General features: G+C 48.8%; 1 protein-coding gene across 1 annotated transcript in view; it reads right to left on the bottom strand.

The window, feature by feature from the left end:
* ATP11B (ATPase phospholipid transporting 11B (putative)) overlaps nucleotides 1-15605 on the bottom strand; it is a 471244-nt gene that overhangs the window by 256800 nt on the left and 198839 nt on the right. Inside the window, exons 8-9 of the mRNA XM_086949489.1 lie at nucleotides 6744-6791; nucleotides 3471-3535 (exon numbers count right to left, since the gene is read on the bottom strand). Of these exons, the coding sequence (XP_086805615.1) occupies nucleotides 3471-3535; nucleotides 6744-6791 (113 nt within the window). The remainder of the gene's footprint in view (nucleotides 1-3470; nucleotides 3536-6743; nucleotides 6792-15605) is intronic.

Below are 15605 nucleotides of genomic sequence, written 5' to 3'. Positions count from 1 at the left end.
GTCAATCTCAGCCTTCATCTTGGTCATCTCGTCGTCAGCGTGAGCCGCAAACAGAGATGAGCCATTGAAAGGGAGGTTAAGTATCTTCTTCTGAGCATCAGGCTTTAGGCCTGTGAGGCGCAGCCAAGCAAAGCATCGTGAGCAGACTCCATGGGAGTAGCCATGAGCGGCGAGATAGGAAGCATCCGCTGCAGCACTTATTACTTGATTCGCTACAAGCCCTCCTTCCTGTAGGATTTCGGTGAAATCCTACCGATCTTCTTTGGGAAGCTTCTCAGTGAAACGTTTGAGAGTCCCAGAGAGATCTGTCGTATCTCCCGAGAAGGGCAGAGGCACTGGCAACCTTCATGTATGACGCTGAAGTGTTGCACATCTTCCTCCCATACAAGTCCATTTGCTTACTATCCTTCTCAGGAGGCACCGAGGATGAGGTGGAAGCGGAGTGGGATTTCATGGCTGCCGCCACGATGACCCAATCAGCTGGTGGATCAGTCCTGAGGAACAAGGGGTCCTCTGCTGGAGCCTTGTATTTTAGGCGATTCTGGATGGTACAGAACCCACCGTCGCAGGAGTAAGAAAGGTGGCTATAGCCGGTTCCAGGAATCCAGGCACCAGAGGTAGCAGAGGTAGCAGCGGTCTGGGAGCTGTCCAGTGAGGCAGGGTATCAAAGATGATTGACGTGGGAACCACCGGGGTATGCAAAGAGAAGTTAAGTTTCTTTGCCCCCCTACCCAGAACATCTGTAAATGTAGAGTTGTCATATATGGGTGACACCCGTGAAGGCGGTGTGGAGGAGAAGGTCGGAGAGTAGTCCTGGACCGTAGATCTTGTAGACGAAGACCATGTAGGAGATCTTGTGCGTCTTCTCTTATGGGGCCTGTTGCGATGGCGGCTGTGCCGACCCCTGGACCTAGACTGATGTCTGGAAGGTGATCTTGGCCTGGAGGGTGATCTTGGCCTGGAGGGTGATCTTGGCCTGGAGGGTGATCTTGGCCTGGAGGGTGATCTTGGCCTGGAGGGTGATCTTGGCCTGGAGGGTGATCTTGGTCTGGAGGGTGATCTTGGTCTGGAGGGTGATCTTGGTCTGGAGGGTGATCTTGGTCTGGAGGGTGATCTTGGTCTGGAGGGTGATCTTGGTCTGGAGGGTGATCTTGGTCTGGAGGGTGCCCTTGGCCTGGCAGGAGTGCTCGTCCTTGGACCAGATGGTGAGTACGTGCGGGAGTAATCCGAGCCCGGACTACTGCGACCACCAGATACAGAACCTTGCGGACAGCGAGGAGACAAACTGCGGGATTTCCCTTCCACAGATTTGGGGGATACTTCTGGAGAGGTCTCCACAATATGCAGTCCAGGAGACGATGACCGGTCCCCTGACGATGCTCTGGACCCGGGATCGGACTGCCTCAGTAACTCCGCAATACCTGTGACCTCTTCTCTCGACATCGAGTGCTTCGACATCGATGATGTCTGCGTGACCATTGTCGTTGAGTGAGGTCTTGACGTCGTTTGTCCGCGACGATGAGGTGACCTCGGCGGTGACCTTGGGCTTCGAGTTGGTGATCTCAACGTCGATCTGCTATGACGCCGAGTCGGCCGCGATTTGCCATGACGTCGTGTCGACGGCGATATTCCACGACGTTGCAACAATGGTGACCCTCCATGCCGCCAGATCGACGTCGAGCTCCTCGAAGTCGAATGGTGGGATCTCGACGATCCTCTTGACGGCGGCACGCCAGCCGGCGGCGATATGTCAGCAGTCAGTACTCTCGACGCTGACCCCCGAGGGGGGCGGAGAGTGTCTCGACGTCGACGGAAGCCTCAACGTCGACGGAGACTTGGTCCTATCAGCAGCCACATACTTCGAGCCCGAAGTGTGGTGCCTCGACGCCGACTTACTTGGATGCGGCGGAGATTCTTGACGTCGCAATGGTGCCAAGCCATGCCTTCCCTGGACCGGAAACAAGCTTCCGTTGAATAATAATAGACATGGCTTGGCAGTTCGGGCTGGACTGTTCCCATGGGGCACAGGGTCAGACTGATTTGCATATAGCCATGTCTGAACTGGGGTGGCAGAGTGGGCTAAAGAACGGTGATGGATTAAACCCAGATCTTTTGACTGGGTGTGAGTGTTTGATTGATTCAGATGCTCCGTCCATCACCACCCCCTTTTGTACCGTTAAAGGCAAGGTGTCCGTTTTCTTTGTTTCTTTATACTCTGCTGCAGCCTACTGGCAAATGCCTGCAATTACAGGTTTTTCTATGGCAAAGCATTGTTGTATGATAAATGTTTACTGCTTTCTTTCTTCCTTAGGGGTTGGGAAGAGTATAGCTACTACTATGCAAACCTATGAAATTTCAGCATCTTTGCCATTTTGGAAATATTTTAGGCTGCATGTATATGTTTTCACATATGCATATATATGTGTATATATATGTATTTTCTATATGCTCAGGGATCCCACACATGGGCGGGGATTATTCATAGATTATTACTTTGATGAGTATCCCCTGGATGAGAACATTAAGTTCTACACTGCCTACAGTGGGAGCAATTTTTGAGGGTGTTTAAAGTTAAAATTGCCGCTCTTATATTGCTGCCTTGCAAGTATGCTGGTTTTTTAGCTCAACTTTGATTGGGTTATGGGCAAGTCCCTGAAAAGGGCTTTTGGCGCTTCCAGCCAGCATGGCAAATCAGGCTCTAAGAGTGAAGCAGGAAGTTCACTATTAATGTGATGGCAGAAGCAAAGCTTTAATTTTTCCTAGTACATTTATCACGAAAGATGAACAGTTCAGTGGAACTGCATGTTTTAATGAGATAAGGGGAGGTAAGCTATGATGAGTTAGACTTTAGTTTACCTGCAAACAGCAAAACTGTTTTCTTTAATTATCAACATTAATAAGCAGCTACTCAAACAGTTTCCTTTGATTTGATGATTTATAAAGCACAGCAGTCACCCGAGGGCATCAAGGCGCTAGAGATCAGCCAGAAGATCCCCATAGATGCTATACCATGAAAAGCCAGGTTTTAAGAGCCTTTCTAAATGGGCAGAAGGGGGATGATCTAAGAGCAAGGGGCAGGGAGTTCCAGAGCTTAAGAGCTGCCACCAAGAATGCTCTGTTCCCCCCACTACTTATTCTTAGTTCGTGGTGCAACTAGTTGCATTTGAAGCGAAGAGCACAATGGTCTAATAGAAGAATGCCACTTGAACATAGTCTTCAACCTAGACCGATAGGAAGCATGCAACGATTTATGGACCATACAGAGTGATTTGAAGCTAATGTATTGTTCAATGGGGATGGCTGCTGGTTTTACTGCATTGGCAGTCTTCTTAACGGCAAAGTCATTTCACACACTGCTATTACAGAATTATTTTTTATCTACATGATCATAAATATGTCAGAATAATATCAGTTATACTTTATTTAAAAAAAGTTAGTTTCAACAAATATTACAATGTTGTTATACTTACCAAAAATCTCTTTGGTGTTTTTTAATCTTGCTCCTCGAAGTAGAAGATTTTCTGGGCCAAGTGGTCTAAAATCAAAATGTATATTTCCTTTTCTTAATCTCCTCAACAAAGTTGACATTTTTTCACAATTGGAAAAACATTCTAAACATGGAAATGTTATCTTTCATGCTTTATGTCCAATGTGTGGCCTTAAACAAGCTGACAACACTATAAAAATAGTCACAGCTCAGGATATACATATAGGTTGCCAAATACACATAGAACCTTACTCTCGTTTGCAGACTATCCCTCTTTTTTGTCTCCACTTCCCAAGTGAAGCCAAACCCTTCTTGCTGGATAAATTAATTGTTTAAAGTATTCCTGGTGATTAAAATATATTTACTCAAATGAGAACCAAATGCTACTTTTTACTTAGTAGAAATTCATCACTTTGAGGTGGCTTGCAGAAAGATGACCCTACACAGAGCAAGTCAACCAGAGAATGACAAAACATTTAAAGAGATTCAGGTCAATGCCTGGGATACTTGGGCATGTGCATCTAACTCCTCAGTTCCTGAACTATAATAAAGAGTATCCTTATCGGGACTGGTTGAAGACTCATTGTAAACACATAGGGTCTATGACAGTTAGCTCAGGTTCCATAAGAATCAACAGTTTCATATATCTGCTTCCAGTTAACACAATTCACAAACAACGGGAAAATTAAGAAAGCTGGAAACACAATGCCTGTTGAAATGTCCAGAACCACCAAGCAAGCATGTTAGGTAGTGATGTGGATACAAACTGGCTGTCAACCCTGCAACTAGTGTTCAGGGAGTATTTGCTGCTCACATTAAATGAGTTATGCAAGATGGATGTTCTATAGATTATGTTAATTGGCACACACCTCTGGAAAGTATTTGAAAGAGGGGGCATAGGCCTAAACTGAGTGGCACATGGAGATACCTGGCCACTCAACAAAGGCTAACAGAAGCCTTCAATGTTGGCCATCCCATCTCAAAGTGAGTTAAGGGACTTCATCTAATTAGTCGACCTACAAAAAACAACTTTTTATGCTACTTTTGAAGTCCTAAGTGTGTGCATAGGTACTAAGGAAAAGTACATTTTAGTTGATTTGAAAAGTCACGAGTACAGATGGGATAACATAGGATAGATATGTCCTTGTGAAACACTGCATGTATCTTCAAAGCAGAGAATAAGCAAAGGTACTTTTGTGGATTAAGGTCAATACAACTAAGTAGACAAACGTCCCAGTGATCACCTCAAATTGAGGCTGTTACAAATGGTGACATTACAGTTAAACCAACAGATTTATAATAAAAGTTCTACTAATATAATAATAGCAGCATGTTGTCCCCACACAATGTGGATTTAAAGGTATATGAGAAAAGTGCCAGAAAGAATTATACCATATTAAACTTGATAAAATCCGACATTCTATTTGCCTACTAGAACCCCCATGTAAACAAGTCAAATATTTGACCTCACTTGCGTGCAGTATGTGTTGCATTTGTTAAACATCTGTACTTTTCAGGTACTCCCAAATCTTTCCTTACTTTTGTACCTTAGTGAGATGAAGAGGTTTCTTTCCGTGTTAAATGCCTTGATCTCATCATAGAATGCATCTAGAGTTCCTCTCCAATCTCTGAAGTATCATAACATTATAGAAAACACAGCAGAACGCATGCTACTAGGCGCTATTAAATGTTGTCATTGTCTCAGTAACTATTTACTGGTAATAGCACATAGGGGTCAAATTCAATATTTTGCCTTGACAGCAACGTCTACTGAAACACTGGCCTTACCAGAAGTTTTAACCTAAGTCCACACTTAACTTCTGTCCAAGCACCAAACTGATAGTGACAAGGTTGTTGGTGTTAGCTGGTGCAGGCACTTTGACTATGGAACTCTCAACCCAGAAAACACAGAGCACCATCATGTGAAATTCTGCAATACCTCTGGAGAGCTAGCTTTCATGGTTTGGCTGACTTTGTCAAGTTTTACATACTTATCAATCATGAAACCAAGGCTTCATAATGTGTACATTACTGATTTACAAATGCTTGTAATTTTGAGAATGCATTGTTTACACATGAGTTAGTACTGTAAAATATGCATATTTAAAATTATGGTGTAATTATAATATTTTAAGAATGTCTTCAAATATATTATTGGGTCACTCACAGTGATATTTCTTTTATCATTATGTGTACTGCCAGAGGCCAGAGCTGAGAATACATTTATTAAACGTATGCCTCAAAGTTTTTAAGTGGATCTAATGTGAACACATTAATTTCTACAGTTATGAGTAGAATCAATTTAGACCAGGCCTTAGGCACAGGTCAAACTACAACATTTTAAATCTTTTTTTATCTACCGAAAGTGGGGTGGGAGACACCGTGGAGGTGGTGGCCCACCTGAGGTTGAAGAAGAGAGAAGCAGGTGAACACAAAGCCTACAAATGCTGTGGTTCTTACAGAGACTGATACTTTCCCAACATGCAGAGAGTTAGCAGTTTCAAACCAGAACGCTATGCTTCAAGAAGCGGAACTCTGAAACTAAAATAATTAAAGTCTGTTTCTCAAGCAACAGGAGGATTGAGTTATCCACATGGGCTGGAAAATGCCCAAAGGACAGTCGGTCAACAATGTTGCAGCACATTGCAATGAAAAAGGAAAGCAGAATTTTTATTTAGCTTTCTAAATGCTTTGTGGAAGGTTTTTATACACTTAACTTCAGCAGGTGTTTTTAGTCTGTGCAGTTAAGATCCGACTACTTCTAACATGACCAGAGAAAATCTTTTAATATTTTTGACACGTGATGAAGGCAACAAGAGCATATCACTGGAGAATAAACAAAGTAAACACCACACTGAATGTTTTGTGATTCAGTTTTATTTTTTAGTTTGTTAATGAAAAAATAAGAATATTTACAGCTGCAGCAGGAATTAGAAAGGCATTTTCTGTTAAAACAGTTTGAAGCAAAAATTCATGGAATAGCTATAGTTCTATACACAAGCTCAGGAAATATTATGCAGGATTTTCAGTTTAATGAATTTGGTTTATAAATAATGCCCATGTGAATGAAAACCTTGAATGGATCTTGCCCATTTGGGCCCACGTTGGACATCTCTCATCTAGAATCCATAGGAGTGTCTATCCTAAGAAATTAAGTACGAGATACCGAAAAGCATAGTAATGTCTTGAGTAACAGAAATTATTAACAACTTGATTTAAATTGTGACCTGAATAGTTAAGGTCACTTGTCACTTACTTTACAATTTCCTCCGAATGATGGTTTATTGTGATTCTTCCAACAAATCTGTAAAAAAGGTAAATAATTTACAGATTAAGAAATCAGTAGGCAACAAAGGTACCAAATGCTCTTGTTTTGATGCTTGCACACATTTGTCAATGAAAAGAAGGCATTTTGGCAGCAAAGGAGAAGTTACTTGCCTTCGGTAACGCATTATCTGGTAGAGACATGCTCTATCCCCAGATTCCTTACCTTTGAATTTCCCACGCGTCACACTGGATCCAGAAGATTTTTCATCGAGTAATACCACTGCGGCCCCGAAAGGTGGCGTCGGTGAGCTCTGCATGGCGCCGTCATTCGTGCCAGAAGTGACATCTTTGTTACCTATATAGGCGCTACCTTGGCGTGCTGTTGTCAGTAACTTTTCACAACTTTCCACGCCAGAAACACTGAGCCATGAAGAGTACTGTCACTGGTGTGTTTTTGAGAAACTAGGGCCATGAAAGGGAACAGTCCTGATCCTAGAAACTTGCCTGTAAAGTGGGGATGATCGCTGCATCAGTAAGGAATCTGAGGTTAGATCATGTCTGTACCAGGTAAGGCGTTACCGAAGGTAAGCAACTTGTCCATCTGATGGAGACATCTAGCTATAGATTCCTTACCCTCTGAATAGATACCCAAGCAATGCAGTCCCCGGAGGAGGGACTGCAGACAAATATAAACTAGGAAATCCTGAAGGACTGAGCATCCAAAATGGCCGCCCCTGCGGACCGGAGTGTCCAGGCAGTAATGTCTGGTGAACTTGTGCAGGGATGCCCATGCTGCTGCCTGACAGATATCCAGGACTGGTACTCCACGTTGGAAAGCAGTGGTAGCAGCCTTAGCTCTGGTGGAATGAGCTCTTAAGCCTGCAGGAGGCCGCTTTATGGCGAAAGCATAGCAAATTTTGATGCAGAGGACAACTTTCTGGGAGATGGTCCACTTCTGCACTGCCCAACCTTTCTTCGCTCCAACGTACCCTACAAAGAGTTGGTCGTCCACCTGAACTCTTTAGTGCGGTCAAGGTAGAACAACAACACTCTTTGGGTCCAAGCTGTGGAGTTACTCCTCATCTTCAGAGGGATGTGGAGGAGCACAGAAAGTGTCCAAGGTAACAGATTGCCTCACAAGAAATGGAGTGACCACTTTCGGAAGGAAAGAGACCCTAGTGCGCAGCACCAATTTGTCAGGAAATACCACCAGGACTGGTAGTTATGATCGGTAGAGCCTTCAACTTGCAGATGTAATTGTCACTAAGAAGGCTGTTTTGATGGTGAGCAGCCGGAGGGGACAATTATGCAGGGGCTCGAAAGGAGTGCGCATTAGGAAAGTGAGAACAGGATTAAGGTCCAACTGAGGCCTAATGAAAAGGGTAGGAAGGAACATATGCCCAATGCCTTTCGAAAATCTATGTACAATGGGTGATTTAAAAAGGGAAGGATGGTCCGACAGCCTGAGGAAGGCAGACAAAGCCAAAAGGTACCCATTCAAGGTTCCCAGAGCAGAGCCCTGCTGGGGAATGGACAAAATAAAAAGCCAAAATATCAGGAGGGCAAGCAGAAAGAGTCAATTTACATTTTTCTGTACAATATATTACACATTTGTTCCACCTGCAGGTGTACACCGTCTAAGAGGAGGGACGCCTGGCTGCCAGAATAACATTGCAGACTTCGGGAGTAGGTCAAAAGCTATCAACTGCCACCGTTCTACCTCCGTGCAAAAAGGCACATAGTTGACAGGTTCGAGTGGAGGATCTTGAGAACTCTGGGCGGGAGTGGTTTGGGTGGAAAGATTTACAGGAAACCTGTGCTCCAGTCAAGATGAAAAGCATCTCGGAGCCAGAGCTGGCTTGGAAACTCCAACGTGCAAAACTGCTGACAGTGGGCATTCTCTGCAGAGGCGGACAGATCTAATCAAGGCTCTCCCCAATGCTGAAAGAGACCTTACGCCACCTCCAGATGGAAACGCCATTCGTGATTCGCTAGGCATCGACAGCTGAGTTTGTCCGCCCTGGCTTTCAGGGAACCTGCCAGGTATCTAACCACCAGAGATATGCCTTGCTGTTCCAGCCATGTTCAGAGACGCAGGGCCTCTTGACAAACAGGCCACAACCCCATTCCGCCCTGTTTGTTACAGTACCACATGGTAGTGGTGTTGTACGTGAACACTTGAACTAGCCTTCCTTTGACGAAGTGTAGAAAGGCTTTCAATGTGTGTATAAATCTTTATTCGGTAAATTGATCACCATAAAAGACAACAATATACATTTTAAAAATACATTTCATCAAGTTATACTAGCAACAGCAAGGGTTGACCATACTTAAAATACGACTGAGCACTGACATAATTAATAAAACCACAGACAAAAAAAATACTCCAGGCACTCAGAATTAGCAGCTTCAAACAACTCCACTCAAGGTAGGTAAAGGCCTTGCAATCATTCCCAGAGATCTTGATCTAATAATCCAGGCACTACCTAAAAACTTTGCCACCCCGCATATCAATGGGGTAGATGATAGATCCGATGTAATCACTCGTAAGGCCGAGCGATGGCACCTCATCCCCAAACCTTTACATACTGGTTTCAACCAGTTTTTCCGCGCCACTTTATACGCGGGGCAGGCAAAAAGAAGATGGGCCACGGACTCTTTAGGGGCCGCACAGCCAGGACAAGATCGCAAGGGGCCGCCCTGGTTAGACCATTTTGAAGTAAATTCACGTACCGGGAGGGTACCGTACCTTAATTTTAAAAAGAGGGCCCTGTCTAGAGGCTTAGTTATCAAGTCAAGGAAGGGTTCAAGTTTCCTTACACTCTTACACTCCAGAAAAGACTCTGTAAGTGAACCCCCTGTTATACCACGTGATGCTTCAGCCTGAACCCAATCCCAATATAATTTCTTGATCACCATTTTGGGCGGGGGCGCTTGAGACTCCCAAATATCTCTCAAACCCAATTGGGAGACCAATAGCCTCAAATTTTTCAACCAGCCAATTTTACACCCAGAGTCGAGTAAAATTAGCTCGTCCAGTACTTCAGCATATTTGGCCAACTCCTTAGTCCTTCTCAGGCGGACCCAAAAAAGCAATGGTCGCAGCCTCACTATATCCTTTAGGGCACGTCTACCAAGGTCTAACCGCAAGGGGATAAGCGGGGTGGAAACAGGGAGTGCCACCACATCTCTCAAAAACTTATTTTCTGCTAAGGTTAGCTCATTTACATTGTCGAACCCCCATAATTCGGAGCCGTACAGTGCAGCCGGGAGTATCTGGCCATCGTAGATGGCCATTACCGGGGACACTGGTTTGCTAATTGATGCCCGGTACTCTCGTAAGATCACCCCGACACTCTTTTGTGGCCCAATAGCATTTTCGCTAAGTGATCCTTCCAGGTCATTCGGCTATTTAGCCGGACCCCTAAATAGTCGAAAGCCTCGACCAACTCCAAGGGAGTCCCATTAAGCAGAAAATTGTTTTTAAAATTTTTGGTGGGTGAAAAGGCCATCAATTTGGTTTTAGTGGTGTTGATGGTTAGGCCTCTCTCTGTACAAAAGGAGGAGAAACGCTGCAGGAGTTTGTGCAGGCCTATCGGGGATTTAGCTATCAGTAAGGTATCATCAGCAAAGAGCAGGGTCTGAATCTTTTCCCCCGCCAGGGTTGGGGCATCCGTCTCTTCTCCTCTCAGATGGTCCACCACTCCATTCACAAACAAGGAGAAGAGAGTCGGAGCCATGACACACCCTTGACGGACTCCACTCCTCACAGGTACCCTATCTGTCAGTTGGCCCTGTGTACCCCATCTGATCCTAGAAAGGCTTTCAATGCCAATCCGATTGCTCAGAGGTCCAGCATGTTGATGTGGAGTCCTGATTCTACTGGAGACCAGAGTTCCCTGATCTCCACCTCTCCCAGATGGCTGCACCATCACAAAAGCGGCACACTATTGTGAGATCTGGTTGGGGAAAGCAGAGGGTCTGCCTCTGACCCAATCATGTTCCATTAGCCACCACTGCAGGTCTCATGCAGTTCTCTCCAAGATCTGGACCATGTCAGAGAGATTCCCCTGATGCTGCGCCCACGAGAACTTCAGGTCCCACTGCAGAGCCCACATATGCCATCTGACAGGATGCAGGAGGTCATGAGACCCAGCAGCCTCAGAGTTAGAAATTCAGGATAAAGGCTGAAACACCTGTATAATAGCCTGAAAATCCTGGATGCGCCGTTCGGGCGGATAGCCCCGAAATTGCACTGTGTCCATAACACCTCAGATGAAAGGAAGAGTTTGATAGGGAGTCAGATGTGACTTCGGCATGTTGGTAACAAACCCCAGAGAATGCAGTGGGAGACGACAGCCTGTGGCGAGCCCGCTATCGACAGCCATCACCTTGGTCAACACCCAAGGGTCGCTGGTAAGACCAAAGGGGAGCACGGTGAACTGAAATGCTCATGGCCTACCGTAAATGGGAGGTAGTGCCGATGAGCAGGCAGAACGGTAATGTGGAAATAAGTGTCCTGCAAGCCAAATGCTACCATCCAGTATCCTGGTTACAGGCGAGACAGTCCCTGAGCTACAGTGAGAATTTACAATTTTTCCTTTTTGAGGAAGTAGTTGAGGGCTCGTAAGTCTAGGATAGGACGAAGGCCCTTGTCCTTTTTCGGAACCAGAAAGTAACAGGAATAGCAACCACAGCCTGCCTCTGGCTTCAGAACCCTCTCTATGGCTCCTTTGGCCAAGAGAGTCATGACTTCCTCCCGGAGGAAAATGAAATGATTTTTCGTCAGCCGGTCGTAAGATGGAGGCATGGAGGAAGGGATGGTCTCGAAGGGCAGGACCCACCTCTATGATGTGATGGTTTGCCAGTGGTGAAGGTGATGGCTGATCCTGCAAATAACTGGCGATCTATGTACGGCATGAATAGGAGGTGTTAGACGGACCGGGAGGGTCGGCCGAGATTACGGGGAGAGGTCTCCAGGGAGAGCCGTCTCCAACGACTGTACAGATAAGTAACTTCCCCCCCACAGACGGACACCACACAAGATTGAAGGTTAACGAGACTTTATATGCACTTCTTAGGTTACGTTGATATAATACAAGGAGGTCTGGACTCAGGGGTCCCCTCGGTTCTGATCTCTGGTTGAGGAAAAGGGTAGCGGGACAGTCTTAGTTACCAATGAGTTCAATAGCTCTCAATCCTCGAGCTCGGCGTGGTTGCTGGTCGGGCCGTGGAGGAGCCAAGCAGGTCCCGAGATGGATGAAGGGTGGTCGGCGGCCCGTGGAGAAGCCAAGCAGGTCCCGATATGGATGAAGGATGGTCGACGGGCCGTGGAGAAGCCAAGCAGGTCCCGATGCAGATGACAGTTACAACGGTCCGCGGCCTCGCCAGCAGATCCGGACGACGGTGAAGGATGAAGGTTACGACGGCTGTGGCAGCGCCAACAGGCAGGATGATGGTGCACAGGACAGAGCTACGGCAGCGCCAGTAGTCCGTCCAGGATGAGTTCTTCTTTCGTCTCTCGACTCCAAGATACAACTGCCTTCCTGTTCTGGAGCTGCCCCAGTTATAGGGCTGGCGTGCTTTGATGTCCGGACCCTCGCACTTGGAGGTCGGGAGGTCCGGGATGAGGGAGTCCAGACACCCAGCAGGAGGGTGGAGCCAGCGCCCGGGGAGGCGATGGGCGAGCGGCACTTGGCGGGGGAGAGCCATCGGCACCTCTTTCTCCCATTGACTTGCCAAGTAGCCCGCTCACCTCCTGGGTGGAGGGTGGTGCCGGAATGTCTGAGGCCGGGCTAGGCCCGGGGTTGAGGTCGATCGGGGGCCAGGCGGCCTCGTGGCGAAGTGTCCAAGATGGCGGCCCGGGCTGGGCGCGTGGGTCGGCCGTGGATCGGACCCACGAGGTTATCATGCTCGAGGGCAGGTGTCCCTGAGGGGACGTAGGACGTGCAATGGTGGTGTGTGGTGCTTGTATGACTGGCTCGGGCTTGGTCGAGCCGGGGGAGAGCGGCCCGTCATGTGGCCTGTCCAACATGCGTCCCCCCCAGCTGAAGGCGGGGAGAGTTACCCATCCTCTTGGGGACTCTCTTCGTCGAGGCGGAAAAACCGGGACAGGCCATCCGCGTTGGCGTGGTCAGACCCAGGCCGGTGTTCAACGGTAAAGCCCATACCTTGCAAGGAGATGGACCAGCGTAGCAGTTTTGGGTTTTCCCCCCGCATATGCATCAACCACTGCAGGGGTCGGTGGTCAGTCTGCACCCGGAAGTGGGTGCCAAAAAGGTAGGGTCGGAGCTTCTTGAGGGCCCATACCACAGCGAAGGCTTCCCTCTCTATGGTGCTCCAGCGTTGCTCCCGTGGTAGGAGTCTCCGGCTGATGAAGGCCACCGGTTGATCAAGGCCTTCGGTGTTCACCTGGGACAGGACCGCCCCAATGCCCTGGTCGGAGGCATCCGTCTGGACGACGAACTCCCGGCTGTAGTCTGGGGCCTGGAGTACAGGAGCGGAACACATGGCGGCCTTTAGCTGTTCGAAGGCCGCTTGACACTCTGGGGTCCAGTTCACCTTCTTGGGCTGATTTTTCGACGTGAGTTCGGTGAGAGGCCCCACGATGGTACCATAGTCTTTCACGAACCTTCGGTAGTAGCCCGTGAGGCCCAGGAAGGCTCGCACCTCAGTTTGAGTGTTAGGGGGTTGCCAGTTCTGGATGGCAGCAATTTTCAGTTGAAGAGGGGCCACTAGACCGCTTCCCACTTGGTGTCCGAGGTAGGTTACTGACCCTTGTCCAATTTGACATTTGCTGGCCTTGATCGTGAGGCCAGCTCGCTGAAGGGCTTGCAACACTGCTTGGAGGTGGTGGAGGTGCTCGGTCCAGTGGTGGCTGTACACAGCGATGTCGTCCAGGTAGGCGGCGCTGAACTCTTCGAGCCCCGCCAGGACCTGATTGACGAGCCGTTGGAACGTCGCTGGGGCATTTTTCATGCCGAAGGGCATGACCGTGAAGTGATAGTGGCCATCGGGGGTGGAGAAGGCAGAACGTTCTTGTGCTCGGGGTGTGAGGCCGATCTGCCAATATCCTGCCGTTAGATCGAAGATGCTGAGGTAGCGGGCAGCGCCCATTCGGTCGACCAGTTCATCTGCCCGGGGGATGGGGTGTGCGTCCGTTCTGGTGACTTCATTCAGGCCCCGGTAGTCGACACAGAACCGGAGTTCGGGTGTGGTTCCGGGGGCGGCTGCTTTGGGGACCAGTACGACCGGGCTGGCCCATGGACTGTCGGAGGGCTCGATGACCCCGAGCGTGAGCATCTTAGTTACTTCCGCCTGGATGCAGGCCCGTACCCGATCAGGTACGCGGTAGGCCCGGTGGCGGATAGGAGGGCTGTCTCCGGTGTCCACATCGTGCACACACCAGGAAGTGACACCTGGGGTGAGGGAGAACAGGCTGGCAAACCGTGATAGGAGGGCTTGGCACTCTTGGCGTTGTTCCTGGGAGAGGGTCTCCGAGAGTCGGACCCCATCCACGGAGCCGTCTTGCTCCTGGGTCCGCAAGAGGTCAGGGAGAGGCTCGGAGTCGTCCTCAACCCCGTTGTCTGTGGCCATCAAGAGGCTGAGTTCTGTTCGTGCAAAGTGGGGTTTCAGTCTGTTGGTGTGGAGGACTCGGAGCGGATTCCGGGCGGACTCCATATCGATCAGATAGGTGGCGGGTCCCTTGCGCTCGATTACTTTGAAGGGTCCCGTCCATTTGTCTTGGAGAGCGCACGGTTCTGTGGGGGACATTACCCAGACCTGTTGCCCCGGCTCGAATTCAATAGATGAGGCGTTCTGGTCATACCATCTCTTCATGTCCTCTTGACTGGCCTCTAGGTTGGCTTTCGCTAGGTCTCTGAACCGCTGGGACTGGTTGCGGAGGGTGAGGAGGTATCGGAAGACATCTGGAGGACTCTTGGCCGGAGGCAACTCCCAGCCTTCTTTGATCAGGCTGAGTGGCCCCCGTACTGGGTGCCCATAGAGCAGCTCGAATGGGCTGAAGCCTAGGGACTTCTGTGGGACCTCCCGGTAGGCGAAGAGGAGGCACGGCAGCAGCACGTCCCACTGGCGACGGAGGGGTTCTTCCAATCCCCCGATCATCCCTTTTAGAGTGCGATTGAACCGCTCAACAAGTCCGTTTCCTTGGGGGTGATAGGGGGTCGTGAAGCGGTAGGTGACCCCACACTGTTGCCAGAGGGACTTCATGTATTTGGAAATAAAGTTCGTGCCTCTGTCACTGACGACTTCTCGGGGGAACCCCACACGGGAGAAGATCCCCATCAGGGCCCTGCCGACCACTGGGGCTGTGACGGTCCGGAGAGGAATAGCCTCAGGGTAGCGGGTGGCGTGGTCCACTAGTACTAGGATGAAGCGATGGCCTTGTCTTGTACGTGGGTCTAGGGGTCCCACAATGTCTATTCCGACCCTCTCAAATGGGGTCGTGACTACGGGAAAGGGTTGCAGGGGGGCCTTTAATTTGCGGCCGCTCTTCCCACTGGCTTGGCACGTGGGGCAAGATCGGCAATGCTGGTGCACATCGTTTCTCATTTTTGGCCAGAAGAAGTGGGTCACTAGGCGGCTGTAGGTTTTATCTTGTCCCAGGTGCCCTGCCAGGGGGACATCGTGGGCCAGATTTAGCAGGAAGTCTCTAAAGCGGAGTGGCACCACTAGTACTCGGTTGGCCCCCAGCTCGGCGATTCGTTGCTCGCTGTACAGTAGGTCATTGTCCCAGTAGACCCAATGAGTTCCGGAGGTATCCCCTGCGCTTTGGGCGAGCGCTTGTTGTCGGAGTCCCTCAAGGGAGGGACAGGTCTTCTGCTCCTGACGA

Source organism: Lissotriton vulgaris, unplaced genomic scaffold, assembly GCF_964263255.1.
Source record: "Lissotriton vulgaris unplaced genomic scaffold, aLisVul1.2 SCAFFOLD_1627, whole genome shotgun sequence".
Taxonomy (NCBI): Eukaryota; Metazoa; Chordata; class Amphibia; order Caudata; family Salamandridae; genus Lissotriton; species Lissotriton vulgaris.
This window is presented reverse-complemented; position numbering and strand designations above follow the sequence as displayed.